This window comes from Alnus glutinosa, chromosome 3, assembly GCF_958979055.1.
Source record: "Alnus glutinosa chromosome 3, dhAlnGlut1.1, whole genome shotgun sequence".
Classification (NCBI taxonomy): Eukaryota; Viridiplantae; Streptophyta; class Magnoliopsida; order Fagales; family Betulaceae; genus Alnus; species Alnus glutinosa.
The window spans coordinates 19,870,498-19,896,450 of NC_084888.1; the positions used below are offsets into that span (position 1 = coordinate 19,870,498).

The 25,953-nt window shown below is 37.0% G+C and overlaps 2 protein-coding genes and 1 long non-coding RNA gene across 4 annotated transcripts; 2 read left to right on the forward strand and 1 right to left on the reverse strand.

The window, feature by feature from the left end:
- Window positions 1–15,152: 15,152 nt before the first annotated feature.
- On the reverse strand, window positions 15,153–16,563 carry LOC133864631 (uncharacterized). Of its 2 annotated transcripts, none has more exons than XR_009899529.1 (2): window positions 15,909–16,563; window positions 15,153–15,780 (listed from the first exon to the last, which is right to left on the reverse strand). It is a non-coding gene; the product is annotated as an uncharacterized LOC133864631 (long non-coding RNA). The 2 variants fall into 2 exon arrangements; XR_009899530.1 differs by having other exon boundaries at window positions 15,153–15,787.
- A 951-nt stretch (window positions 16,564–17,514) lies between these two features.
- Window positions 17,515–20,789, forward strand: LOC133863250 (uncharacterized). Its single transcript, XM_062299209.1, has 3 exons — window positions 17,515–17,525; window positions 18,296–18,408; window positions 18,496–20,789. The coding sequence occupies exons 1-3, from the start codon at window positions 17,515–17,517 to the stop codon at window positions 20,787–20,789; spliced, it is 2,418 nt and encodes an 805-aa protein (XP_062155193.1).
- A 1,535-nt stretch (window positions 20,790–22,324) lies between these two features.
- LOC133863251 (uncharacterized) lies at window positions 22,325–24,199 on the forward strand. The gene is made up of 7 exons (XM_062299210.1): window positions 22,325–22,439; window positions 22,657–22,868; window positions 22,983–23,234; window positions 23,339–23,431; window positions 23,506–23,604; window positions 23,691–23,998; window positions 24,099–24,199. The coding sequence occupies exons 1-7, from the start codon at window positions 22,325–22,327 to the stop codon at window positions 24,118–24,120; spliced, it is 1,101 nt and encodes a 366-aa protein (XP_062155194.1). The 3' UTR covers window positions 24,121–24,199.
- The last annotated feature ends 1,754 nt before the right edge of the window (window positions 24,200–25,953 follow it).

Consider the following 25,953-nt stretch of genomic DNA (forward strand, 5'->3'; position numbering starts at 1 on the left):
GAAAAAGAGCAGATGAAAACTCTTTTGTAAGTAGCTATAGTATGCAAACTAATGCAAGCATAGGTCTGCACTAGACTTAACCATTAGACTGACAGTAAGATTACTGGGTCAAATAAAGTGCTGCAAATAAAGTCTTGTGGTATATGCAAAGAATCAAGAATTACAACTTAACTTAAAAATACACTTACCATTTGGAGGTGGTTGGTTATTCAGATTTAAATTTTTGCTGAATGTGTAGATAGTACAAAGTATACTTCAAGATATATTTTCTTATTGTTAAAAGAATATATCCTAGAGATGCAATAAGCAGGCTACAGTTGCTACGTCTACCATGAAAGCTAAAATTATTACATGCTATGAATTCACTACTCAGGCATGATGGATGATACATTTTGAAAATTGAAATTGACTTCTAAAATAAAAGACAAGTGTGTACACAAAGTGTCAACAAAAATAAGCACAGCGGGAAAGTAAAAGACAGAGATTTTTGTTGACGAAGTGGAAACTCAAGAGAAAAACCACTCCGGGGCAGCCAAACCCAGGAATTCCACTATTCAGAAGACAAAGCTAGATGCAAGATAGTAACACTCACATATACCCGATGCAGTGTTCGTACCTTGCTCTCTGACGTGTAACCCAACACGAATGCTTCCCAACCAGGTCTCCTACCTGAAGGGGTCTTTAATGGAATCTTTTACCTTAGGGCCAACCCCTAAGATAGACTTCAAATGCAGCACAACAACAGCACACTTGAAATGGCTTTAGAGGAAATATCACGTCTATGTGCACTTGTGGAATTCAATACCGAATTCTTGCAGTTCTCAATGCCCAGGGGCCTTTATTTATAGGCTAAGGTGCAGAATGGGTGACTGCTGAAATATATGCGGGTGCCGTCCGGACGGTGGTCATGGCCGTCCGGACGAGCAACTGTGCGACAGGATTTTTCAAAAATTTCGCTGAAAATCTTTTTTGTTTAAGAGCCGCATCCGGACGGAAGACACAGTCGTTCAGACGGTTGCACGTCCACTGTAAGTATTTTCCATATAAGGCTTCGCGCGTCCGGACCATTGGGGATGAACGTCCGGACGACTGATCTTCAACACGCAATTTCCATAACTGATGTGCGCGCGTCCGGACCATGATAGGTAGTCGTCCGGACGGTTGAAGTCGAATCGGCAATTTCCTTCTTTGATGAACGCGCGTCCAGACCAAGGCTGTAACGCCCCAAATTTGAGCCTGCAAATTCGTAAGCAGAAACCTCCGGTTTCCACGTGACATTACTACATCAGAGATAAACTCTCGCAGCGGAATATATATTTTTTTTCTTCTAAAGCCTTAGGAATTGATAGCATAACACATTTAGAGCTGACTGAAATACCTTGATACGTTTATTAAAAGTTACTTAGGTTTATCTTTACATCCTATATGCACACTAGGCGCATCAAAATTAGTGCCACAGGCGGCACATAAGCATATAACATAAAACATGTCGAACATGACATTGTTATAAATATTTACATGCCATAAAACAAAACACATATAAGCGCAACTAGTAATTTCTAAGCTAGCACATGATAGTTCGCTGATGGTTTCAAAAACCATCAAAACTGGCATATGGGTCCATGCCTTCATTCTCCAGATCTGCATCAGTAACTATGCAAATATGATGTTATCATATTTACATAGACAAACAAGTGAGTCATCCATTTTCATAACTAAGTTACTATCAGATTAATAACAGTTCATAAATAATATAAATGCAAGAGTTGTATGAATATGCATCGTAGTAACCATTTAGTTTGTGTTTTATGATCATCTTACTTCAGACCTCTCGTTCTTAGGTATCAAACCCGTTCATGTCCTTTGCCTCACACTTAAAGTCTTACATGTTTGCACTGGAATCCTACCGGTCCCAGCATTAGTTATATATTAGGACTTCGGACACCCTTGGGTCACTATGAACCCCCTGGATCCACTGACTAGCCTTCCTTCCCCTTGCTACTACATCAGCTTGTTGATGGCTATCTCATCAGCCGTTATATTAATTGGACACAACATGCAATGCATGAACAACCACATGCAATAAACACACACCACACAGTCCTAATGAAACATAGAATCATTCCTCAGTAAGTACATCCATACTTACACTCTTCCCCGTGTAGTCCTTAGACTTCTTTTCTGTATAAAAATCCATCCATACAATAATATACAAATCAATTATCTATCAAACAAATCATTGTTTATAGACCCTCATCTCTTTATATTTATTATTATCCATCACTTCATTATATTTGAGACGATCACTTACGATAATCGTAAAACCTTGGTTCATAATTTGATGACGAGGCTATATGACCAATACCACCAAATATGAACTTGAAGGATTAAAATATATCATAAGGACAATAAGAGTAAATACGATCAACTCATGAAGGTCATAAGATCAGTCATGAGGACAGTGAAATTTAAATACGAAATATAAACACAATCAACTCATGAAAGTCATAAGATCAGTCATGAGGACAATGAAATTTAAATACGAAATATAAATACGATCAACTTATGAAAGTCATAAGATCAGTCATGAGGACAATGAAATTTAAATACGAAATATAAATATGATCAACTCATGAAAGTCATAAGATCAGTCATGAGGACAATGAAATTTAAATACGAAATATAAATACGATCAACTCATGAAAGTCATAAGATCAGTCATGAGGACAATTAAATGTAAAAGCAGTTTATATTACCCTTTACTTTAATTCTTTTATCTCTTAAGCTTATTGGGTCTTTTAAACAATTCATAAAAAAAAGTAATGAAATCAAATAGTAAGGAAGAAGTGTCAAGATTTACTTACCAATTTGATTTGGAGAGAAAAATAACTTCAAGAACACCAAAGTGGTTGTGTGGTAGAAGGAGAGAAAAAGGGAGAGAAAACCAAAGCACAAAGCTTTCAAGAAAGTTGTCTTGGATTGTGTGGAAAAACAAAGAGCCTTGCATGCTTATATTTATAGGAGGAAGGTAGGGGTATTGAGGTGCAAAATGTAATAAAAGAATTACCCTATTGGATAAGTTCTTGCAAATAAGTCCTTGCTTTATTATCTAATTGCATTTTGGGATTTTCGTCCAAATGGGGGCAGCTTACTCCGAGAATTTTTTTGATGGTCAAACTGACTCCGATTAATGTGAAATTTTGAGGGTAGATAGAGGACTTCAAGACAAACATTTTCCCTTTTTGGTTCATCTCATTTTGAGTTCATTTTGACGTAGTTTTGGTCAAGTCAAAGTTTCTGTCTATAAAGCCAAAATATCTTTTATCCACTTTCAGCGTTCACACTTGCTTTATTGATTTTTCCTCCTTTTCATGATTACTTTTGAGATATTCCATTCTTTCATCATTACTTTTGTTTTTTATACATAAATGTTTCTAGAAGCATGGAGATATTTTTCTTGCCAGTTTTTCGTTTAATATCGACAGTTGGGTTATTTAGGCTCGGGTCAAAAAGTCAACTGGTGGAATTTTTTACTAACTTTTGCCATATAATAGATCTTTCTTTTGTAAGTACAACGGTCTTTGATTTATCTAAATCTGAGTTCGTTTGACCTATTTTCGATTTAATCAAAGTTTAAAGCTTAAATGCTACTTTTAGGTTTTTAAGGGTTTTTAGGTTTTGATCTTTTAATCTTTCGAAACAACTTTAGGTTTGCTTATAAAAACATGTGGATATTGTCTCCTCAACAATATCAATGATTTCTTAAGAGCTTGAAATTACTGGGCGTTACAAGGCTGTCTAACATCTAGACAGGTGTATTTGAATTGCGATTCTTGCCTTGTGGAGACGCGCGTCCGGACGGTTGATTGATCTTCCCTTTATTGGAACTTGGAAAGAATCTGAAACTGTTCGAGTACAGAGAGCCGTCCGGACGAGCTGCTGAGACGTCCAGACGGAAGCAAGTTGGACAGAACCTTCTCGAAACAGTGGATGGTCCAGACGGAAATGCACGTCGTCCGAACGGATGATGCTTGGTCTATCTGGCGTCCAGACAATATGGTACATCTTCCGAACGGATGGAACAGTGACAGATGGGCGTCCGGACGGGATGACACATCGTCCGGACGACTAACAGGAACCGGAAATCTTCTGACTCTGAAGCACTTTTCTGAATAGTTGAATCCCTGTGAAGCATCTTTTACAAACAAGTACTTTTGTCCAAACACAGAATGAGGCCAAAAACTAACAAACTCCCCCTTTGGCCATTCTGGGAAATACATTCCCGGTCTAAATCAAAAATTACTTCCCCTTTTTGTCTCAAAGGGACAAAGGGTAAAATAGAGTAATGAGAAAAACCACACAACAATTACTCCCCCCCAATGTCTCAGAAGTATAAGGGTAAACAGAGTAATAATATCTACAGACAAAAACTTTCTAAAATCCAAAACGATAGGAAAATAGAGAAAAGTCTGCAAGTGGCCCAAAAGAGAGGAACGTAAATCCTCCAAGTATCAAATCCTACTGATCCACTGAAATCAAGTAACGGAGAGAAATCCGTATAAAAGGCTGGATTTGTACTACTTCGGCTTCTAGCTCAGGAAGCCGGGAACCATGGACTGAAAGATCTTCAATCTCTTGATTTTGCAAAGCCTGAACCTGGTTATCCACAGATTGACATCCTCTAAGCAACTGGTCTGCAAGATAACTGAGGAGATTCACCACTGAACCTCTGACTGATGCAGATCTGAGGGAATGCTACTGAAGGCTCTGCATGAGCTGGGGAAAAAGCTCATCTTAATCCTGATACCTTTGGAATTTGAACATCCAACTTCAACAACAGTCAGTTTTCCAAAGGATCCATCTATCAAAACAACCAGAAATATCTCCAGAAATACCATTAGATCCTATTAGTTCCAAAAATAATGTGGTATTTAACACGGCTGTCAAATGGATGCCAAAGAGAAATATAAGCAATGCAGCTACTCATAAGGCATAAATATATCATGATCAGCCCAACACACAAACAGAGAAGGATTTTCATGCACACTATCTCAAGAAAATATCCCAACAAATATTCCAATATTCTAAAAGCACAAAGACTTAAAAGAATAACGAAAGACACAATGAAGATCATAGGATGAAAAGAGATGTGCAAAAAATGCCAAAATCTCGGGAGAAATCCACGAGAAAAACACACAAGATGCCATGATAAATCAATAAAAATGCAAAGATGTGTGTATGGCAGAGAAAGAGACGCAAGTCTTAAACCTGTAGAGATCCTGTCCGAATGTGTCACTTAACCATCCGGATGGTAACTGCTAGGTCAGCATATGGCAAGACTGCGCTTGTCCGGACGTAAGAATAGGTCCGTCCGGACGCTTCACACTGAAAAACAGAAAACTGAAGAAAAATTTACAGAATTTTAATTTTTCTCAAGTCAGTTCCAGAACACGCATGTATAATCCACTGATAACACAATCAGGGAGCATCTCAAAACTAAGCAGAGATATAAAAGAGAGTTGAGAGTTCAATCAGGACAAACATTTTCCTGGACATAGAAAATTCAGATAGACAGCTCAACTCATGCAATGCGTGTGTGTGTGAAGACTTAACCTACAAGGTATGACTATCACAGAAATGACAAGGAGCAACCAGATTTTCTAGACAAGAGAGAAAATCTGTGACAGATTAGTCAAAAGTCAAACCTTATAACTTACTAGGGCCTAGCCACCCTCATCTGATACACTCCCCCTGAGATCCAACACCTAATTGTTTTACTTGTACCATGAAGGACAAAGTAAAAAAAAAAATTTACTTGCACGTAAAGGGCAAGGCATATAGCAAATTCAGCACATAAGCAGTGAATATACAATTTAAAGTGCATAATTCATATGATTTACTGCTTGATTCTTATGGTGCTACAATCTAAAGGGAATGCTAGAGTTTTTAGGTTCTAGGTTCAACTAGCATGTGGTCAATTTGGCCATCTTATCAAAAACCTCTTCTCTTATCTAGAATTTCTAGAAACGAAAAGTTAGAGAAGGAACGATGTACCTTTAGGGGAGTCGTGGATAGTGCACATTTTTCATCGCATGAGAAAAGAAGCTATCCAATTTTTGCATATACAAGAAAACACTTGGCAAATTATAGTCAGAAACTCTCAATTATATCTAAGCAAAGTAAATTAATACCCAAAGAATTGAGATATCAGGAGAAAATACATGCAATTATTTGATATGCCAAGAGAAAAAAAAAAAAAAAAAAAAATTCCTGCAAATTCTCCCAAATTAATTTTTTTTTTATTTATTAAAAAAAATGCAATATGGAAATGACATCATATGCAAAGCAAGATCAAACCTGATGATGCCAATACAGAAAAACAGTCGCTCGACCTGCTTTTTCTGTCTTCCCCAACAAGTACTTGCAATGCTCTCTCAAGAGAATAGGGGGCACAATAAACTGGTTCCTAGATTGAATAGTAAGCACACAAATATAACAAGTAAAAGTGCAAGCAATCAAACCTGATGCCTTAGGATTAGGAACCAAATCCTAGGCATGAACACCTTCTCCTGCTAGGTGCATTCATTCCCCCTCATGGGGTGAATGGTCTCATCCTTCTTGACCCATACCTGCTTAACCCGTGGAGATGGTTTGCAGGTCATGTCCATATTGGCCATACTCCTTAGCATATCTTTCATCAGGCTCAGCAACCCTTCATAGCCATGGTTGCTAGTGGGCTTCTGCGGCATCCTATTGTAGCACCTTGGTTTGTTCTTCTTTGATTTGCCACTCTGACAGGCAGGAACAAACTGTTGCTGATGCCGTGAAGCCTGAAGTGTCTAGGAGGTAGAGTGCCTGATGTAGCTCTTGTTGGCAGCTTCTTTGGCTTTTGAGCCTGGAGCTGTGGACACTTGAGTCGGATGTGACCGGTGATACTGCAGTGATGGCAGGTGGGCAAGCTTCTTTTGCTTGAATGCTTCTTGACATTCTCTGCAGAATTATAGTTAGCATTCTTACAAATAACATTGCCCTTACCTTTTATATGTCGCCTATGCGGAGGGACATATTCTGCTAAGGAAGAATCTTCAACTTCAGTTTTCCTCAGAGCATCCTGCTTAATCCAAGGCCTGTGAGATCTCAACAAATAACAATTTGGTCTAATATGACCAATCTTCCCACAATTATGAGAAGTAGGGACAAACTTACCATGAGCTTGTGTACCTGTATCTTTGGATTTTGGCATCACATGATTAGTTAAGCAAGAATATTCTAAACAAGCTGTATCTACTATCACAGGCTTAATATCAATAGAATCTATTTTAGAATCAGAAGCATGTGAAGTAGAAGTACTCATATCAACAATTGAAGCAAGCTTGTTAGAAACATCTGAATGAATAAAAAGCATGCTTTTCAAATTATCACTTGAGAAATTTTTCAAGAGATCCTCAAATTCTTTTAATTTATTCTCAAGTGTATCAATGATGTTAAATAGCATGGTATTCTCAGATCTTAAAGAGTCAACTAAAGCATGTGATTCAGATAACTGAACAATCAATGACTCTTTTTCTTGCTTCACCTTTTTGAGCTCTTTTGGAGAAATAAGTTTATCAAATTTTGCAAAAACTTTAGAGAGCTCAATATCATGATTTTCTTCAGATAACTAAGAGAAATCCATGATAAAAGGTGTAATCAAAAAATAGAAGTCACAAGAGATGGAGATCACACTCAGGAAATAAATCCTAAATAGAGTGTACCTGCTCTGATACCAATTGAAAATTGAAATTGACTTCTAAAATAAAAGACAAGTGTGTGCGCAAAGTGTCAACAAAAATAAGCACAGCGGAAAGTAAAAGACACAGAGATTTTTGTTGATGAAGTGGAAACTCAATCAAGAGAAAAACCACTCCGGGGCAGCCAAACCCAGGAATTCCACTATTCAGAAGACAAAGCTAGATACAAGATAGTGACACTCACATATACCCGATGCAATGGTCATACCTTGCTCTCTGACGTGTAACCCAAGACGAACGCTTCCCAACCAGGTCTCCTACCTGAAAGGGTCTTCAATGGAATCCTTTACCTTAGGGCCAACCCCTAAGATAGGCTTCAGATGCAGCACAACAACAGCACACTTGAAATGGCTTCAGAGGAAATATCACGTCTCTGAGTAGTTGTGGAATTCAATACTGAATTCTTGCAGTTCTCAATGCTCAGGGGCCTCTATTTATAGGCTAAGGTGCAGAATGGGCGACTGCTGAAATATATGCGGGTGTCGTCCGGACAGTGGTCATGGCCGTCCGGACGGGCAACTGTATGACAGGATTTTCTGAAAATTTTGCTGAAAATCTTTCCTGTTTAAGAGCCGCGTCCGGACGGAAGACATAGTCGTCTGGACGGCTGTACGTTCGCTGCAAGTATTTTCCATATAAGGCTTCGCGCGTCCGGACCATGGGGGATGAACGTCTGGACGGCTGATCTTCAACACGCAATTTCCATAACTGATGTGCGCGCGTCCGAACCATGATAGGTAGTCGTCCGGACGGTTGAAATCGAATCAGCAATTTTCTTCTTTAATGAACGCGCGTCCGGACCAAGGCTGTCTGACGTCCGTACGGGTGTATTTGAATTGCGATTCTTGCCTTGTGGAGACGCGCGACCAGACGGTTGATTGATCTTCCCTTTATTGGAACTTGGAAAGAATCTGAAACTGTTCGAGTACAGAGAGGCATCCGGACGGGCTGCTGAGACGTTCGGACGGATGCAAGTTGAACATAACCTTCTCGACACAGTGGATGGTCCGGACGAAAATGCACGTCGTCTGAACGGATGATGCTTGGTCTATCTGGCATCCAGACTGTATGGCACGTCGTCCGGACGGATGGAACAGTGACAGATGGGCATCCGAACGGGATGACACATCGTCCGGACAGCTGACAGGAACCGAAAATCTTCTGACTCTAAAGCACTTCTAAATAGTTGAATCCCTGTGAAGCATCTTTTACAAACAAGTATTTTTGTCCAAACACAGTATGAGGCCAAAAACTAACACATTTTTTTAAAAAGGTCTCAAGATTGTCAATTTTACAGTTAGACCATAAAGATATTCTGCGAGAATTCTACTATAGTTTTCTTTTATAAGAATAATAAGTAGAAGTAGAAGTAACTATCTCGACATTAAGTATCTCAGTATGAGAGAGAACATTAAGAGATATAAAGTGTCTATTGAGCATATAAGTACTGAATTAATGATTGCGGATTCCATGACTAAAAGTTTACCGGTAAAGAAAGTATAAAGTCATGCGGAGTAAATGAAACTCATTAATTTATTTTTGCTTAGTTTCTCTCTATTTGGTCAATAGACATCAAGTTATTGTTAATAAAGTTTTGTGCACATTTGTTACCTTATTCATGGGGATAAAATTAAAGTTGGACCCAATAACTTATGAGAAGTTTATTCATAAAGTTTGATTGCCCATATAGTACTCATTTAGGAAATATGATATATGTAATGCAAGGAAGGACGACTTATTATATAAAGTTTTACTATCATGATTCATGTGTAGTATTCTTTGTGTGAGTGGAGGATTTCATGAATGGTTGGAATTAATAAAGTAATGGTCATATTGAAGAACCGAACATTATTAAGGAATTATATGTGTCATAAGGGCCAAATAGAAGAATGTAAAAAATTACATATGTGTCCCTATGGCACATTTAATTTGTTGCAACTAGGGATGTAAAAGAAGCAAAGCTACTCGTGAGCTCGTTTGGACTCGGCTCGATAAAGCTCGGCTCGTGCACGACTCAGTTATTAGATGAGCTACTCGTGGACATGAAACTATACTCGATTATTAAAAGATACATACCCGTATAAAACCCGGCTTGCTCGTTTAAATTTCGTGAACATACTCGTAAAAAGGCTCGGCTCACTTATTAGCGTGGCTCATATATATATATATTAAAAATAACTTACATATAGTATATTACTTATTAAGTAACAATTTAACAATAGTGAGAGAATAATTATTTGTTTATGTATATATTGAATATTAATTATTAAGTAACAATAATTTTTTGGTATACAACATATAATTATATCTATAAACTATAAACTATAAATTTATAATTAAATAATTATATTTATAAGTTTCTATATAATATATAATTTAATAATAAAATTTAATCAAATGGTAATACTATCTAACTATTAAGTATCTAATAGACTATAGTAGTTGAATCAGCATATGATATAAGTTTATTAAGTTATATAATAATTTTTATGATACTAAATCTTTTAAGTTAGGACCGTTAGGTGATATACTGATATGACACAATGTGTCTTCACTATATAATATAAATTATGTAATAATCATATGGTTCATAAACTTCATATCAACAAGTTAACAACACTTATTTTGTATGAATATTGACTAAGTATGATTTAATCATGTATAATTTATAATATGATCTAAGTTATAACAATCCATATATATATATATATATATGTAATTATGTACGTATATAAGCTTATAAGGCTAAAACTATAAATTATAGTCACATAGTGTCACATAATTCCTAAATCATTACTCATAACTCATAAGTATATAATTCATAGTGATATAAACTATAAAGATTAAGTTATAACCTATAGGTTATAAGTTATAACTAATATAATAATTTATATGGTAGTAAATCGTAGAAGTTCGGTGATGTACTGATATAGTGATGGCGGCGTAGCGCAATGTATCTTCATTATATAATCTAAATTATGCAATAATCACATAATTTATATCATGATACCAACAACACTTATTTTGTATGACTGTTGACTAAATATAATTTAATCATGTGAGTTATATAATATATAGCAATTCATATGAATATGATCTAACAATTCATATGTGATATGATTAAGTATAAAACAATCATATATATATATATATATGAGGAAATAGTTATGAGAGGAATAGACAACTTTTTTCAAAAAAAATTTATATATATATTTTTAATTTTTTCAGACTAAGCTTTTTTTTTTAAAAAAAAAAAAAAGAAGAAGAAAAAATGGTTAGATATGTGGGTGGCTAACCACCCTAATGGGTGGCCGGCCACCCATAGCAAACCTCTGGGGTGGTCGCACCACCCTGTGGCTTGCTTTGGGTGATCAGCTACCCCAATTTTTTTTTTGAAAGATTTGATTTTTTTTAAAAAAAAAAATAAGAAATTGGGGTAATTACCTTTTTCCCCCAATGAACTACCAAAAAATGCGCGATGCCCCCATGAACTACCAACTCGACCAAAATAGAGCATTCAACTACCAAAGACAACCATTTTCTCCCCTTCCGTCAGTTAGAGGGGTTAAAAGAAACAGTCAATGGGTCATGTGCCGTTTTACATGGGGGCATGTTGGAAGATGGTGGTAGTTCATGGGGGGAAAAGAGGAAGAAAATGAGGGTAAAACGGCGTGTGACGGTCACGTGACCCGTTGACCGTTTGTTTTAACTCCTTTGACTGACGGAAGGGGGAAAAATGGTTGTCTTTGGTAGTTGAATGCTCTATTTTGGTCGAGTTGGTAGTTTGTGGGGGCTTTGCGCAAAAGTTGGTAGTTCATAGGGGGAAAAGGTAATTACCCCTAAGAAATTATTTAGGTTTTTTTAGTAATTTTGGTTCAATTTTATTTGTGGCATGTGTTGTCACAAAACTAAAGAATTTGAATAATTATTTCATTTCACCATTTTTCATTCTCAGTAATAACTATTCATTTTTCTAAAAGAATACCCATTGTGCATTCCACATGAGACCTAAATATATAAAATAAGCTAATAACCATTTGTAATTTTTGGAACAAAGATAGAAGCTATTGGATAACATACAATAACTAATTAACTATCTTATTATAATACACTCGATATTATTTTTATTAAACAAAACAATTTTATTTTTATTAAACCAAAACAATTAATGTAGCTGGCATGCACTTCACAATCTAACCAAACAAAACTATTTGTCTTTTACTAACTTTAATACTTTATCATCCACTTTACCCTTTCAACCCTCATAAACTCTAAGTGATACAAGAGTCAAGACCCAAACAAAACACACGTTAACTTTAACAATGTATCAAAATGCAAACAATTACACATAAAACTCCCCACGTATGTCGGTGTATGCCAGACTTGCAACTTCATTCTTGAAATATCTAGTTACTTCTCAATTCTCATTGTTCTCAATTACTTCAAGGTACTAACACAAGACCGTGAGCCTAGGATTTGCACTTATTGCACCCTACATCCCATGTGATATGCCAGTAGCCCAGTGCCTTGTCTTCTCAACTTTTCTTTTTACGCTTGCAATGACTGGGTGCATCTGCCATCAACTATTAGCAGCATCATGTCTACACAGTACACACCCTTGTTGGCCTGCCTTCGATCTTCACCAAAGAACCTCTCACTGGTTTTTGGAATTCGACATCAGGAAGAGCTTAGGGTCACTACAAGAAATTTCATCATTAGCGGCCAGCGCATAGTGGCCGCTAATGATCATATTATTAGCGGCCACTTTTAAAAGTGGTGGCTAATAATACACTATTAGCAGCCAAATACAAGTGGCCGCTAATAGTTGCCGCTATTTTATATACTATTAGCGGCCACCTAATTGTGGCTGCTAAAAATGGACGCTAATACATAAAATATTAATATTAGCGTCGAAATTCGGGTTGCTGCTAATAAGTGGCCGCTAATAACTTGGCGGGGAGTTGCTAGAAATTTCGGGAAGCTATTAGCGGCGACATTAGTGGCCGCTAATAATCAACTATTGGATTATTAGCGGCCACTTTTGTTATGGCCGCTAATAATTGATTATTGGCGGGAGCTGAGGGAAATTCCCGGAAGCAATTAGCTAATAATAAAACTATTAGCGGCCACTTTTTTTTTGCCGCTAATAATATTTTTCCTTTTTTCTTTTTTTGTTTATTTTTTTTTTTTATGTTTTCAAAATTTTTAGTTTTTTAAAGAATAAAAAATCTTTTTCATTTTTTTTTTGTTTTAGTTTTTTTTTTCGAAAAATTGGTTTTTTTTTTTTTTTAAAAAAAAAAAAAGTTAATTTATGGTTTTTCTTCCAACCAAAAAAAAAAAATCGTTCTTTTTTCTTTTTTTTTTTTGTAAAAAAAAATTAATGGAAAACTAGTTTTTCTTTTTTATTTTTCGTTTTTTTTTTTTAAAAAAAATTGTTTTCATAATTAATGCACTATGGTCGATCAGATGGTTTATCAATCATATTAATCGATCAAACCTTCATTGTGTGAAGTCTGATCAGTCGAACTTTATCACGATCGATCAAATAATCTATCGATTCTATTGGTTTATCAAGATCGATCATATGATCTATTGATCCTATTGATTGATTAGGATCGATCGGATGATCTATCGATCTTATCGATCGATTGGATGATCTATCAATCCTATTGGTCTATCAAGATTGATCGGATGATCTATCAATTCTATTGATCGATCACGATCTATCGGATTATCTATCAATCGTGATCGATCGATCTATTGATCTATCACGATCGATCGGATGATCTATCACGATCGATCGGATGATCTATCAATCCTATAGGTCTATCAAGATCGATCGGATGATCTATCGATCATATAGGTCTATCAAGATCGATCGGATGATCAATCGATCGAATTATCTATCGATCCTATTGATCGATCGCGATTGATCCATAGGATCGATAGATCATCCGATCGATCTTGATAGACCTATAGGATCGATCGATCTTGGATGATTTATCGATCCTATAGGTCTCTCAAGATCGATCAGATGATCTATCGATTGATCACGATTGATCAGATGATCTATCGATCCTATTGGTCTATCAAGATCGATCGGATGATCTATCGATCCTATGATCTATTGATCCTATTGATTGATCAAGATCGATCGGATGATCTATCGGTCCTATTGGTCTATCAAGATCAATCGAATGATCTATCGATCGAATTATCTATCGATCCTATTGATCGATTGCGATTGATCCATAGGATTGATAGATCATCCGATCGATCTTGATAAACCTATAGGATCGATCGATCTTGGATGATTTATCGATCCCATAGTTCTCTCAAGATCGATCAGATGATCTATCAATCCTATTGGTCTATCAAGATCGATCGGATGATCTATCGATCAGATGATCCATTGATCCTATTGGTCTATGAAGATCAATCGGATGATCTATCGATCCTATTGGTCTATCAAGATCGATTGGATGATCTATCGATCCTATAGATCGATCGGATGATCTATCGATTCTATTGGTCAATCAAGATCGATCAAATAATCTATCCATCCTATTGATCGATCACAATCGATAGGATAATCTATCGATCCTATTGATTGATCAAGGCCGATCTAATGATCTAAGGATCGATAGATCATCTGATCGATCTTGATAGACCAATAGGATCGATAGATCATCCGATCGATCTTGAGAGACCTATAGGATCGATAGATCATCCAGGATTATAATACAAACATCCAATAGAATGTGGTAAGACCATCCGAACGATCCTTGTGCATAAGATCGATCATTGTGCATAAATCTGATCAATCCAAATAAGATTGTTGGATCGATTGAACATTAAATTGATCTAACATATGATAGATTCTAAGCACTAATCTGATTGATCATAATATACTTTAGCCCCATAAACTATGATCACATTTTTATTTAGGCCTTCAAACTTTAAAAATTGACATTAGGGCCCCCTAAACTACTACCGCGTGTCAAATTAGACATTTTGTCATTTTTATGCTCCAAACACACTTGAGGTTATTAAAAGATATTACCATTTGCTAAAAATGAAAATTATTAAAAAATAAACAAAAGGGGAAAAACTAAAAATACCAAAAAGGGGGGCCTTTTTCATATTAGCTATATTAATTTTTGTTATTTTTTTTTCAATTTTTTTTTAATAACTCCAAGGGTATTTTGGGTAGATAAATGCAATTATAGGGATTGATTGTGCATTTTTTCCTTTTTAAAAAAATATAATAATAAAAAGAAAATTTGTTTTTTTTTTTAAGAAAAATTAATAACTTTCATTTTTTAGAAATATATTAACATATAATTAATTAAATGGGAAAAATGAAAATTAAAAGCAGCGGGAATAGTACTGGCGCTAAATGAAAATTTCGCACCAAATTAATTCTGACAGTTTGCCCTAAATTCCTAATTCTAATCCTCTCTCTCTCTCTCTCTCTCTCTCTCTCTCTCTCTCTCTCTCTCTCTCTCTCTCTCTCTCTCTCTCTCTCTCTCTCTCTCACATTCTCCTCTTTGTTTCTCGCCTACTTCATTGCAAGAATACGAGGCTCGTCAAATCACATTCTGCTCTTCGTTTTTCAGGTAGAGGCTCTCTTCTTTCTTTCAAATAATTTATGCTATTTTGCCGAGCAGTTTCTCATCTATTCTCTAATATTTTTCTCCAGCGATTTCATTTCGTCACTGCAAATCCACACAACGAAGCTTCTCTATTGGTCAGTATCTCTCTCTCTCCACCTTTTGTTTTTCTCAGATGGCAACTTTATGATTCGAGACGCCAAACACGGCTAATCACAAGGACACAGCTTGAATTTCACTTAAATCATGACCACTACCCACACACACACAACCGGCCAAACACAAGAGGGCCATCATCCACCCACCGAAAGTCAAAAGGCCCCAAGAGAAATAACGAAAATCAAACCCCAACATAATCAGCCAAACCTCCATAGAACCTGCAACCTTAAACATCATCCACCCACCGAAAGTTAAAGGCCCCAAGAGAAATAACCCAATCGATTCTTAACAGAAAATTAGGGGAAAACTTAAGCAAAAACCAAAGAAAGGAAAAGAGGGATCTCACCTTAATGGACTGAAACTCGGACCCTAGCAGCTCGGGTTCTCATGAGCTCTCACTCTTGATCTCAGCTCATCTCTCTCAAGTTGTGTAGGTGTGGGTGTGCGAGAGGAAGATGAAGAGAGGAAGAAGAGAGAAGAGGGAAAGCGGTGCGTGAGATAGGGAGAGGGGCTGGGTGTGCGGGAGTGCTCTGGAGGAGAAGAAAGAAGAACAAAGAAGGAAGAAAAAGAAAAGAAAAAATAAGAGGGAGAGAGGCGTGCTAGTGAGGGAGAAGGATCCGGAAGAAAAGAGAGAAAGAGAAAGGGGAAGAGAGGGGCTGGGTGAGGGAGAAGGATCCGGAAGAAAAGAGAAAAAGAGAGAAAAAAGAAAAGAAAAAAGAAGAGGGAGAGAGGCGTGCTAGTGAGGGAGAAGGATCAGGAAGAAAAAGAGATAAAGAGAAAGAAAAAAGGGGAAGAGAGAGGGAGTGGGGGACCATCTTTTTAGTGTGTGGGAGAGACGTGTCAGCCAAGAGAAGTAAAGAAACCAATTAAGGATTTTGGCCTTTTGGGTGGTTGAGAATTAATTAAATTAAAGCTTTGGACAAATTTCAGCCGGAGAACAGAGAACAAAATATTCCATGTGGGGCAACTCCTTCAAACTAAAGCTTTGGACAAATCTAACAGGAAAGATTGTCACCATTTTGTCAAGATCCTTGTCTAACTATATATGCTTCTACTACTATGTTGGACATGCAACAATTTAGCACAACACTAAAACATAGCATATATGGTACTGTTCGTAAGTGTGGCTTCAGGCTTCACACACACACACACACACACACACACACACACACACACACACACACACACACACACACACACACACACACACACACACACACACACACACACACACACACACACACACACACACACACACACACACACACACACACACACACACACACACACACACACACATATATATATATATATATATATATATTGTTAAGATGGTAACTAATGACCTGTTTAAGTCCATATAATTGGACAACAATTGTTAATTAGCTGTTAATATCATAATAAGATAGGGACGACAGAGGAATTAACCCAAAATATATGGCTTCCTCAGAATTGGGAGGTGCTGTACACGCACTGTAAAAATTAAGGAACGTGTCTCTTCACTTACTTTTATTCTAGAAAGAAAAGCAGAACCCCAGAAGCCTCATGCATGTTGCAGGAATCAGACTTCCATTTGCTGCCTTTTGACAGCCCCAAAGCCTCACTACTCGACAAGAATTCCTGATACTTCCACATAGTACAAACAAACACATGTTAAACTAACCAACCACATAACCATGACTTTTCACACGTACATCGAAGCCTCAAATGTATATATATTTTAATATGAATCCCTGTGATCTTGATCCACCGGATCCAATTAACTAATAAAATATATTTTAATTGTTTCTCAGTTTAATAGACTGGTGGTAGAGTCTTTTGTTTTATACAAAGGTTGAATGGTCCTTTCAATTATTCATTATAAAAATATCCACATTATCAACCTGGAAACCATGATATCACATGGAAAAAGACCTTTTCCTATTTTTTTTATTTGCTTTTCGCTTTGCAGAATGCAGAGCAGGTGAGCTTCTGATTCCCCAAAATATTCCTACTAAATATATTTACTTGTCAATATATGTTATACCATATATGTGACGACTCACATGAGTTTGTAAGATGATTAGTAATTCTTAATTTCTTTTTCTATTGAGTGCGCGTGGTAGCTATTCTATTATGCTTGCAGTTATCTAGTATATAAGAGCATAGACTATGATTTATGCTTTGTTGTCTACTTCCCAGTTTTTTTTTTTTTTTTTTTTTTTTTTTTTTTTCTTTTTTTTTTTTAACGAAATTAGCGCTTGTTTCTAAGTTATTTGGGAATGTATAATAGTATTTCTGGAAACAGCTTTCTTGTGGTATCTTAGCTTGTGATGTGTTGGGGTATATTTGTAGTCTAGGGGCTATGAACGTTGTCGAGATGACCTCTAGAAACATGAATATGGAAATTGGAAATGAAAAAAAGGAGTAGGAATCTCCATACTTGGAGGAGGTAGCTTCTTTTCAATACATAACTACGTAGATAAAGTTGCATAGGCGTGAAAAGTTCCATTGTAGTTAATTGTGTGTGTTCAAACGACATTTACCTATTTGAGAAGGCTGAAACCCTCCAACAAGCACAAATGACTTGCTCCATTGAAGCACTTGTCGAGTGTGCATTAAAATCATCAGCTTTGTTTGTCACTCTTTTTCATTATCTCTTTAATGATTTTGACATAAGTTGTCATTCTCTCTCTTTTTCATTCTCCTAAATCATTTCCTATTGGTATTCTTGTGACTTGGGCATTAATGTAGGCAAAGAGTAAATAGTTATAGAGACATCAAGATGGATCGGAGTTGGATGCGAGAACCTACTCGATGTTCGAACAGATATCAAGCTGGTGTTGAAGAATTCATAAGAATGGCTGGTAATTGTGTGGGGGTTAGATGGTGAGACAAAGTGTCCATGTCGTAAATGTGGAAACAAATATTTTCATCATATTGACTTGGTAGAGCATCACTTGATGTGCATGGAATTGACACTAACTACACTCGATGGATATTCCACGAGGAAGAAGATCCGTGTAGGGTAATTGTTACTGGCAACTCGCAATCTGTGGGTGTGAATGAAACGATATATGAGATTGATGAGGTTGAAGAATTATTAGGTGATGTGCGTATGGGGACATTCTACAATGCTAACATAGGCGAGTCCTCTGCTGCTCAAGGTTCCACAACCGACGATCAATTGCCGAGAACATCTTTTGACCGATTATGTGTAGATGGCCTGAAAGAACTTTATCCAGGCTGTAAGAAAATTTCAAAAATCTCTTTCATTTTGAAGATGCTTCATATAAAGGCGATTTGCAACATGACTAACAAGGCATTCGATATGATGATTGACTTGATAAAGGGGGCCCTTCCAAATGGAGAGACCTTGCCACAATCATATAGAGAAGCAACACGGTGGACCCGAGACTTGGGTATTGGTTATGAGTTGATACATGCATGCAAGAATGACTGTGTATTATTCTGGAAGGAACATGCTGATAAAGATAAATGCCCAAAATGCAACACTTCAAGATGGAGTATTGTCAAAGGTAGCGGTAAGAAAATTCCTCAAAAAGTCTTGCGGTATTTTCCAATAAAACCAAGGTTGCAACGGTTGTTCACATTGAAAGATATAGCCAAACAAACGAGGTGGCACAAAGATGGACGAGAAGATGACGGCAACACTCTTAGACACCCGGCCGATTCCATTGCATGGAAAGAGTTTGATAAGGAACATGACTGGTTTGCTAGTGATTCCCGCAACGTGCGACTTGGTTTGGCAAGTGATGGTTTCAACCCATTTGGTAATATGAGTACATCATACAGTATGTGGCCAGTAGTATTAGCACCGTACAATTTACCTTCGTGGATGTGTATGAAGGCTCTAAATTTGATATTGGCATTACTTATCCCTGGACCCATGGCCCCCGGAAACGAGATTGATGTTTATTTGTGGCTGTTGATTGATGATTTGCATGAATTGTGGGATGAAGGCATAAGCACTTACGATGCATCGACGAAAGAGACATTTAAATTACATGCAGCATTACTGTGGACAATAAATGACTTTCCTGCGTATGGAAACTTGTCTGGGTGGTCTACCAAGGGAAGGCTTGCATGCCCGGTGTGTAACAAGAATACAACGTTCAAGAGATTGAAGTATGGGAATAAGACGTGTTACATGGGTCATCGTAGGTGGCTTCCTAGGGGTCATATATGGCGCCGAAAAGGAGAATTGTTCGATGGTACTGAGGAGCATAGATTAGCACCTAAAGAATTGTCAAAAGATGAGCTGTTGCGGCAACTCGATCGCGTCACAGGTGTGCAGCTTGGAAAAGGAAGTGGGACAAAGAGAAAGCGCCCAATTGATGAGTTGAATTGGATGAAGAAGAGTATTTTCTTTGAGTTACCTTACTGGTCAACATTAAAACTAAGGCACAATTTAGATGTAATGCATATCGAGAAGAATATATGCGACAGTGTATTAGGTACATTGATGAATATTGATGGGAATACAAAGGACACATACAAGTCACGATTAGATTTGCATGAGATGGGTATTCGTAAGGAATTGCATTTGCAGGGAAATGGTGCAAAGGCGAAAATGCCACTTGCAAAGTATACTTTGACAAGAGATCAAAAGAAAAGGTTGTGTGATTGGTTGAAAGGAGTTAAGTTTCCAGACGGGTATGCATCTAACATCGGTCGGTGTGTGAACAAGCTGCCTGGCAAGTTTTCGGGAATGAAAAGCCACGATTCTCATGTCTTCTTACAACGCTTACTTCCTGTTGCAATCCGTGGGTATGTAAAGCCTGAAATACAAACAACGTTTACTGAGTTGAGTACTTTTTTTAAGCAGTTGTGTGCACGGACATTGAAAGTAGATGTCTTGAAGCAAATGAAGGACAACATTGTCATAATCTTGTGCAAGTTGGAACAAATATTTCCACCTGCATTTTTTGACATTATGGTCCATGTAGCAATTCATTTACCTCGAGAGGCTGAGCTTGCGGGACCAGTGCAATATCGTTGGATGTATCCAATTGAAAGGACACTTGGTAGATATAAGAGGTATGTGTGGAACAAAGCGCGACCAGAGGGCTCAATTGGCGAGTGCTATGTCGCTAATGAGTGCTTGACCTTTTGCTCAATGTATCTTCGTGATATTGAGACAAGATGGAATCGTGCCGAGAGAAGTGCTGACGTCGGCCGAGAAGAAAAGGAAGAAGAGTTGGATGTGTTCAGTCAACGAGTCTGACCGTTGGGTGTAGCAAAATTGGTAACACTTGATGAGAATCTTTTTGCAATGGCTAAATGGTATGTGCTTAGCAATTGTAAGGACATCGATTCATACTTGAAGTAAGTGTAGTGATAGAGATTTCTTATCATTACTTTATGTTTACTCATGTCACAAGATGACGGCTAACATTTTATTTCGAATATATATGCAGTGAACACTATCAGTTGATTGAACAAGATGGCTGCCATGACATTCAGAAGAAGCATGAGGCTAATTTCGAGCGTTGGTTTGGAGATAATATATACTATGGTGCGCGCAATGGAGGAAATGTCCCAAAACCATTATATGATCTAGCATGCGGGGCTAAGCGTCAAGTTAGATCTTATAGAGGTCGTATTGTGAATGGGGTTAGGTTCCACACAAAAGAATGTGCACAAAATCGTACTACCCAGAACAGTGGAGTTGTTGTTCAAGGTGAGCACAACAATTCGATCATTGAGTTCTATGGTGAGCTGAGGAACATTTTTGAGTTACGTTATCTTGGCACAAATCGGGTGTTCCTGTTTGAGTGTGATTGGTGGGACATTGGGAGTACAAGGGGAACGAAAATGGACAACGGCTTTACGATTGTGAATACTTCTCGTAAATGGTACGAGTCTGACCCGTTCATTTTAGCAACTCAAGCTGCGAAAGTGTTTTACTTGAATGATCCCAAATTAGGTGATAGTTGGAAAGTGGTACAGAAGTTGACCAATAGAAACATATACGATGTTCCAGCAATAGTGGAGAGAGATGATGACCAAGGTATGAACGTTGATGTATACGAGGAGCGTGTATGTGATGGGGGAAATATTGCCATTGTTGAAGACTCCACAATATTATGTAGAGATGATCCAACAATACCTATTGATGAATTATATGTACAACTTGATCCAAAGTTGTTCGTTGGTAATAACTCGCTGATTGAAGAATACGACACAAACTCCGACGAGGAGGAGGAGTTATCTAGCAACAATGATACGGACTTTGAACATGTAGACGACTCTGATTACGAAGATTCATCTTCAAGCGACAGCGATGTAGAATATGATGATGACATGTGTTAATATAATGTATTACACTTCTCTTTCCTTATCATTAAGGTGTAAAATGCGTTAACCATCTTCGTCAATCCAAACACTTCTATTAAATGCCAATGGAAATATAGAATAACTGAAAAAGATTGAATGAAATTTACGTGCCAATGTTGGATGCTTTTAAATTTTACAAACAAATGCAGTTGTATTTACACTTTGATTTCCTTAATGTAAAGGTGTAGAATAGTTAATCATCTGTGTCAATTCAAATACGTCTCTTTCCTTATTTTATTTTCTTTTTGAAAAAAACATATTGCCAACTAGTATGACTGATCATTTTTTTTGTTTTTGTTTTTGTTTTTTGGTACAGGTCAATCAAGAAAATTAGACATGAATAAAGGAAAACGAGTACCAAAAGCATCTACTAAGTAGAATCGTGGTCGGGGCCTAGGCCGAGGCCATGTGGAGGACCTCCCAATGCAGGTGGACAACCATCATCTCGAGGAGCAGCTAGATGCCGCACCCACTTCACCGGTGGAGGGCCATCATGTCGAGGAGCAGCCATATGCCGCACTTACTTCACCGGTGGAGGGTCATCATGTCGAGGAGTAGCCAGATGCTCCACTTACATCGCCACTGGAGGACCATCCTTTCGAGTCACAGTCTCATGCCGTACACTCATCGGTGGGATGTAAGTAAACATATGGTCATTAGTTTTCTTTTTTTTAAAAAAAAAAAAAAAAATTAAAGAATTTTTTTTTTTCCATTGAATTCGTTAATGCTGACTGTTTTTATGTTTTGAGTAACAGCTACCACATCTATTAGGCGCGGAAGAGGAAAGAACAAAAATAAGAAGTTGAAGGAACTAACGAAGAATGGTCCCATTGATATCGAGTTCGAGGGTGAGGAGCGATATCCTGTAGGCGATAATGCCGGTTTTTTCTCGAGGTTGATTGGTGAGGTCCTAAGCAATCATTGCAACTTGCATCATGATTCTTGGACTGAGGTCCCAAGTGAGATGGTAACCATGTGAAGGTACAAAGTTTAGACCATTGTTTGTGTGTATTATGCCAATTGGTAGAAATAATGTCACAAAGTTTTGACCATTATTGTTTGCGTAATTACTATGTCGCAGAGTTACTTCAGGTTGGATGATAATAATATAGTACACGTGGAAGGCTTAGAATTTGGTCTAAGTAGAGGCTATTCAAGGTCGCGCTCCAACCTGCACTCGCATAAATACAAGCCTCATTTCAAAGACATTAATGTCAAAGATCCGGCTGCGGTGGCCGAAGCAAGCGCCAAGGCGAGGGCTACTGTTCCTACTCATCTTAGTCGGGAACAATGGTCTTTGATCTGTGACTCATTTGAAACGAAAGAATGGAAGGTAAATATATATTCTTAAAGTCATTGGTTAATTAGGATTTATAGTGTTTGTTTACAACTGCAAGTAATATAATGAATATTTGATTTTTGGTTGAACACTATTAGGAGAAGTGTGCTCGAAATGCGGCCAATAGAAGCCAATTGAAAACAAATCACACTGCTGGCACCTGCTGCTTCATCAACGTTATTCACAAGAAGGTAAGGAGTTTAAAGCATATTTCTTATCAAAGTAATTTTAGTTTATTACCATTAATTATGTGTTTTATGTGCAGACAAAAATAACTGGTGTCAAGCCCAGACCTCTCGCTTTTTATAGCATTACGCACAAAAAGGACGGGTCTTTTGTTAACGAAGTTGTTGAGAGCTTATATGTAAGTTTATAAAATGATTACTTGCAACAAATATAAATATTCAGTCTGTGTGAGTGATTTAGTTAATGTTCATTTTGCTTGTGCAGAATGAAATGGAGGCAAGAGTTCACTCAGACAGCGCAAATTGCACTGAAGAAGAGGCATTCACGGAAGTGCTCAGGGTTTCACGCTCGAAGCATGTTCGAGGGATGGGGTTAGGTGTCAAACCTTCTCGGCCAAAATCTTCTCGAGCAACATCCTCAAGCCAAATGGATGTTCACGAGGAATGCAGGAAGCAACGAGAAGAGCTCGAGACATCTTATCAGTCCCTATGTGAAGAGATGGCCACATCGCAGGAAAGGATGCGTGCTGAGATGCAGGCAGAGATGCAGAAACTACTATCACAATTTCAAGGGTTAGAGAACTTTTCCAATCGCTTTTTTTTCATACACACGCATCTGATATGTAATTATTAGAAAGATTATTGATAATGATTTGAACTCTACTCTTATCAGGAATGGAGGGAGATCTACCTGACTTCATCAAGCCAAGGCAGTAAGGAGTTTTTTGACGCTTTGTAATAGTTTTTCTTAAAACTATTATTGTTATTCATAGACACTTTCTATTGTAATAGTTAGATAGTTTTGAACAATTATGACTTCTATTTAGTATAAAACATTCGAACAATTATGTGTGTTTTGTAATATGCGTAATTGATGTTTTGTAAATGATAGTTTGTGTTATTACAAGGTAAAATTGATTAAGACAATTTTTTTGGTTTAAGAACTTTGAATAGTAAACTTTCCTTGACATGTTTACCAAGGTTAAAAAACTTTGAGTGAACAAAGCAATGGAGTAGAACTATATAACAAAATTTTCTTTTTAAGTGTTTGTAGGATGGCAAGAGAGAAAGATGGTCAAGCTAGAAATTGAGGTGCTAAAGGGCTCAAGTGATTAATGGTAAGTTATTTCAATCCTATTGTCATTTACTTATTGGTGAAAGTACTGTAAATTGTAGCAAGCGGGCAGCTTGCATGGAGTGATAAGGTTGTGTAAAAATTATTTGGAGTGTTTGGATATGGTTGTTGGTTGGTTGTTGGTTGTTGATATTGTTGGTTGGATATTTTTACTAGGTCTGCTAAATGAAGTGCCATTTTTGTGCCTAGGTATGTGTGTATTTTCCATATTTCCCTAATTACCAACTCAATAGAGCATATATAATTCTTGTCTGGTTTCGGATGTTGATATTGTGAAGACATGGAACCTGTGATTGTTTACTTAGATTTCAAAGATAGACTCATTCCAGGTTTGTGTTATTTTGATTTATTTTGATTAGAGATTTTGGGATTCGTATGATTTTGTTAATGATGTAGTAGTATTAACAGAATTGGGGATTCTGTTGATTTGGGTTTGTCATGCTTATGGTTTTTTTTTTTTTTTTTTTTATTTCAAATTGTTTGGAAAGAACGGATAAATTTTGAATTCTTTCACTCTTTTGTCAATTTTTTGTTCTTTCGAAAGGTTTGAGCTCTTGGTTGAATTATGATTGTGTTTGAATTAAGATTAGAGTAACACAAAAAAGAAAGATACAACTGGCTGCTTGGTTGTCTCGAATTTTGTTGTTTTGCTTTATGGACTTGCTGAGTTGTTTTCTTATAGGTTGCTTTTGTTCTTTCTTACTGTATATCAAAAAATGTTAAGAAAACCTAGCTTTGTCATATTTTCTTAGAATGTTGAGGATGTGTTTGGTTGTCTATAGTCATGTAACATAATCTCTCTCTCTCTGCTTCAGTTTCTTGAGCTCCAGCTTCTGCCCTTGCATCACATTTGGACAGATTGCTAATATGGTTAGCAGAGGTTCTTCACATAAGCCTATTGAAAACAACTTACTTTCTGATTATCAAGTTTAAGAATATATAGAAAATGATGGTTTGGGTTTACATTTTTTGTCATATTATTTTTTCTTGTGTTTTTACAGGTTGTGCTCCAAGCGGCACAATCTATGGAGTTATTTTGGGTTTTACTGGTTTGGCATGCTTGTACTCGTGTTTTTATCGTTCAAAATTGAGGGCGCAATATGACTTGGACGAGTCACCTTGTGTAGACTGCTTAGTGCACTTCTGCTGTGAGACTTGTGCTCTGTGTCAAGAATACAGAGAGCTCAAAAATTGTGGGTTTGATATAGGGATAGGTATGACATATAGCTTCTTAGTTAATCACATTTGTATTTCTTTTATTTCTTTTTCTTTTCCATACTTCGTTCTGATCATTTCCAAATTATGTGGTGAAGAAAACCCCATTTTTTTTCTTTGATGAAAGATTAGGTACTGTTTGTTTAGTGGGTATATCTATATTTGATGTATTTTGGCC